This window comes from Orycteropus afer, unplaced genomic scaffold (assembly GCF_000298275.1).
Source record: "Orycteropus afer afer isolate SDZICR_OR568_19922 unplaced genomic scaffold, OryAfe1.0 scaffold00381, whole genome shotgun sequence".
NCBI lineage: Eukaryota > Metazoa > Chordata > Mammalia > Tubulidentata > Orycteropodidae > Orycteropus > Orycteropus afer.
This window is the reverse complement of record NW_006921968.1, coordinates 844,438-849,564: the sequence shown is the minus strand read 5'-3', so window position 1 is coordinate 849,564 and position 5,127 is coordinate 844,438. Positions and strand designations below refer to the sequence as shown.

General features: G+C 40.1%; 1 protein-coding gene across 1 annotated transcript in view; it reads right to left on the bottom strand.

Moving 5' to 3' along the window:
- ADAMTS16 (ADAM metallopeptidase with thrombospondin type 1 motif 16) overlaps positions 1 to 5,127 on the bottom strand; it is a 361,524-nt gene that overhangs the window by 329,060 nt on the left and 27,337 nt on the right. The window contains 1 exon segment of the mRNA XM_007953260.1: positions 3,505 to 3,830. Within this exon segment, the coding sequence (XP_007951451.1) occupies positions 3,505 to 3,830 (326 nt within the window).

Below are 5,127 nucleotides of genomic sequence, written 5' to 3'. Positions count from 1 at the left end.
TCAGAAAGCAAAGTTGTGTCATCAGCATATCGCAGGTTGTTAATGATTTTTCATCCAATCCTGTTCTGTTCGAATGACAGCCTTGTGGTCTATGTCCAGGTTCCTCATGAGGACAATTAAGTGTTCAGGAACTCCCATTCTTCTCAATATTATCTACAATTTGTTATGATCCACCCAATCAGATGCTTTTGCATAGTCAATAAAGCAAAAGTAAACATCTTTCTGATTATTCTTTGCTTTGAGCCAAGATCCACTTCACTTCAGCAATGATATCCCTTATTCCACATCCTCTTCTGAATCCAGCCTGCATCTCTGGAAGTTCTCTGTCAATATATTGCTGTGACCATTTTTGAATTATCTTCAGTAAGATTTTACGTACATGTGATATTAATGATATTGTTTGATAATTTCCACCCTCTGTGGGATCACCTTTCTTTGGAATGGGTACAAATATGTCACTTGGCCAGTCACTTGGCCAGGTAGCTGTCTTCCAAATCTCTTGGCATAACTGAGTGAGTGCCTCCAGTGCAGCATCCATTTCTTGAAACACCTCAGTGGGTATTCTATCAATTCCTGGAGCCTTGTTCTTCACCAATTCCTTCAGTGCAGCTTCTACTTCTTCCTTCAGTACCATTGGTTCTTGATCATATGCCACCTCCTGAAATGGATGAACATCGACCAGTTCTTTTTGGTTCAGTGACTCTGTGATTCCTTCCATCTTCTTTTGATGCTTCTTGCATCATTCAATATTTTGACCATAGAATCTTTTAATATTGCAACTCAAGGCTTAAATTTTTCCTCAGTTCTTTCGGCTTGAGAAGTGCTGAGCATGTTCTTTCCTTTTGGTTTTCTAACTCCAGGTCTTTGCACATTTCATTATAGTAACTGGGTTGGTCTGCTCGAGCTGCTCTTTGAAATCTTCTGTTCAGCTTTTTGATCTTGTCATTTCTTCCATTTGCTTTAGCTACTCTCTGCTCAAGGGCAAGTTTCAGAGTCTCTTCTGATATCCATTTTTGTCTTTTCTTCCTTTCTTGTCTTTTCAATGACCTCTTTCTTTCTTCATGGATGATGTTCTTTATGTCACCCCAAAATTCTTCTGGGTTTTGGTCATTGGTGTTCAATGCATCAAATCTATACTTTAGATGGTCTATAAATTCCAAAGAAATACATTCAAGGTCATATTTTGGCTCTTGTGGACTTGTTTTAATTGTCTTCCACTTCAAGTTGAACTTGATGTTGGAATATATGTATTAGCAAAATTCATTGTGAATGCATACACAGTCGTATTTCAGTGATCACAATATTAAATCTTGGTGTTTGTTATCTGGAGCTCTGGTGGCATAGTGCCTAAGGCACTTGACTGCTCACCAGAACGCTGGTGGTTAAAACCCACCAGGCACTCCTCAGAAGGAAGGTTGGGCAATCTATTTCCATAGTGATACTGGCTTGGAAACCCAAGGAGGGGTCTCTATGAGTCAGGTCCAACTTGATGGCACACAACAACATCAAGATTATCTGGAGAGGTCTTTCTCCTTTTTCCCTTCTTTATCCTTCATGTAGATGGATATTGAAAACTTTTGCTGTAACTTCCACTGAGTTCAAAAGAGCCAAAGATCTCCGGTTGTTACCAGCCATATCTATTCATGGAACAGACTTCAGTGAGTATCTCAGGTCCCATGGGAAGGCCTGGGAGAGTTCAGGGAGACCCAGGGGTGCCGATGAACTTCCCTACTTGTGCATTAACAAGAAGGGGGAAACACCTCCTTCATTCTCTTCCAATAAATCCAGGCGTTCAAAGCTCTGCTGGGCATGATGCATCTCTCTACAACACATTTGTGGTTTGAGTCTTTGTTGATGAAAGCTGAAGTTGAGATATTCTCATTTTGTGCACTATGTGCAAATGCTCTTGCTCTAGTCAAGGGAGCCCTATTTTTCTTGGGATAGTGTGGTAGCAGTCAACAACCTTAATGCTTGACAAGTGTGTCAAATAACAGCCCCTGTGTCTGGAGGGTTCTTATGGTATTTATTCTTACACCAAAAAGTTTTCATAAATGAGAGGAGACGTAAGACTAACAGAATTCTCCTAGAACACAGAATTTTAATCTAAAAATATTTTTAGAGGATTTAGCACTTGTATATATTCACCCTTTTGAGGAATTTGTTATGAAAGCCATTTCAACATCAAATATTCATATTTCAGGGGGAGAATAACTCTTACGGGATGTGGGATCTCAATTTCCCCTTTCCAAAGAGGGAAAGAGGTTTAAGAAACAGATGAAAAGCATTTTCTAGAGATTCAAAAAATGTTCAAAAACATGTTTGTCAAACTGAAAACCTTCAAGACCTCACTTAAAGTGTCTTGACCCCACTAGTTCACTCTATCACCTCAATATTTGCTTATATGTCATATGTCACCTTAGACTTCTTTGTTGCTCAACTGTGTCTGAATGAATAATCTTTGCCCAAGGATATAAGTATATACTAAGTTTTCTTCTCATAAAAATATGTAAAGTTAACAAAAGCAAAAGGCAAGCCATTAGGATTTCATCTTGGATTGACTTTGGGCTTGAGGAGTGCAAGTGGATTTTCGACTTGGTCACATGCTCTTTACTCTAGGTTTCCACAAGAGGAACACCTGAAGTAGTAAGTTCCAATAAATCCACCACTGTTGAGTTGATTCTGACTCATAATGACCTTATAGGACAGAGTAGGACTGCTCCTTAGGGTTTCCATGGCTATAAATCTTTATGGAAATAGAGTGGCTAAACTTTCTCCCATGGAGCAGCTGGTGGGTTTGAACTACCAACTTTTCAATTAGCAGCCGAGTGCTCTGAAGCATGTAGGTAATGTTTAATGTCTCAATCAGATATTAGGAAAAAGGTAAATGTACCAGTAGACCCATTACTGAGATAGACTGGCCTCTCCCTGCCATACAGATGTCATTCCATCAGAATTTCATCACTGTCCTAATGTGGAGGTCTTCATCATCTGAATGAGAGCAGCAATGCACTCAATGTCTTTGTAGCATGTCATCAAATAATCAACATGGTCAGCTCATGGAGTGCAAGTGCATTTCTCAAAATGAAGACATGTATACAGATTCAATAGTGAACCAGTAAGTCAGAGGAATCCTAAACTTAATATGTTCAAAACTTCCCACTAGTTCTGACATACAATGTTCAAAATGAAGAGCTCAGCCACAATTATTCTAGACAAAAATAAACAACAACAAAATAGGGTGGTGTGTACCCAGTTTCCAAAGAAGCCAAGGGAGGCAGCAACTTATTTATGAAAATATTATTGATCAATTTCCTTTTGCTTTTACAGATTAAAAAAAAAAAGTGTCTTGCAGTAAGATCACACACTGAAATGTTTCAAGGAAATCTCCCTTCACACAACACTGTCCACACAACTCTACAGATCTCAAGTTGAGCCTTATCCATGACGGGGAGATTCACCCTAGTAGGTGAGATTCAACACAGGAGGGGAGAGAACAGTACTCACCAAACCTTTGCAGGTTGAGAGAGCCACTGAGGAGTTTTTGTGGGATCGCAAGGAGCCTTGATAAAAACAGAAATCCTCTGGTGGAATCGTCTTCACTGATTTTGTGACTCCCTTTCCCAGGGTCTGTACAATAAATCCAGGAGCTACCAGGTTGCTGGAAGTTTTCAGATCCATGTGGAAGTCGTGCCCAAATCCTCTCAGCCGAAGGTGAAGGGAATCAGCTCCTAACTGGGTCACTGCTCTTTTCCTCCGTTGATGGTGTGTGATTTCATGGGACACATACTTTCCATTGTGGTCAACCTCATAGGCAGAGACAAGGTCGTATTCTGAAAGCAAAAGCAGGGAACAGCTGAGTAATTTCAGAGTTCTGAAAAGAATCAGGAATGGTTAGAATATAATTTATTACCAGATGTACTGGTTGAATGGTGCCACTCTCTCCCCAGAGATTTGTCCACCCAGAACGTCAGAATATGATCTTTTTTGGAATAACGATCTCTGCAGATGTAACTAAGGTAAAGATCCCAAGATGCACCGTCCTGGATTAGAGTTGTCCCTAAATGCAATGGTGGTGTCCTTGTGAGAGACAGAAAATAAGTGACAGACAGAAACATAAAGAAGAGAAGGAAACATGAAGACAGAGATAGAGATTGTACAATGTGTCAACAAGCCAAGGAATGCCAAAGATTGCCACAGGCTACCAGAAACAGGGGAGCTCTGGTAGCATAGTGCCTAAGGCACTTGCCTGCTAAACAGAAGGCTGGTGGTTCAAACCCACTAGCCGCTCCTCAGAAGGAAGATGGGGCAATCTACTTCCGTAGTGATACTGCCTCGGCAACCCAAGGAGGTGTCGCTATGAGTCGGGTCCAACTCAACGGCACATAACAACAACAACAACAACAACCAGAAACTAGGAGGGTTGCATGAAACAGATTCTTTTTCAGAGCCTCCAGGAAGAATCAATCCTGCTGCCATCTTCATTTCAGACTTCTGGTTTCCTGAACTGGGAGACAATAATCTCTGTTGTTTTCTGTGACCCAGTTTGTGGTAATTTTTCATGGCAGCCCTTGGAGATTAATGTAACATTTTTACTGAGTCAAAATCAATGGAGAAAAATTCAGCATATACTCCCTTTCAATGTCAAATTGTAAAGTAAAGAAAATTAGAGTTAAAAGGCCAAATATTAAAATGGACTTTAAGTAATTTGCAGTTCTCTCCATAAAGTATAATTACCAGTACATAAATCCCATGCCACATAAAAGGGGAAAAAATGATTACAGAATAAATAAAATTCAATCATATTTCAGAATTTTTTCTTGTACAAGTTTAGTAACTATCAACATGTGATAATTTTGTATGTTTCCAAGCCATTCCTTCCACCAGTTTGTTGCATTGTGGTGGTTGTCTGTTGCTGTGTGGCTGGAGGCTATGCCACCAGTATTTCAAATACGAGGGGCTCACCCATGGTGGACAGGTTTCAGCAGAGCTTCCAGACTAAGACAGACTTGGAAGAAGGAAGGGGACATCCACTTCTTAAAGAATTGTCCAGTGAAAACCTTATGAATGGCAGTGGAACAATGTCTTATACATTACTGGAAAGATTTGTGAGTAGCCTTGAAATACTAT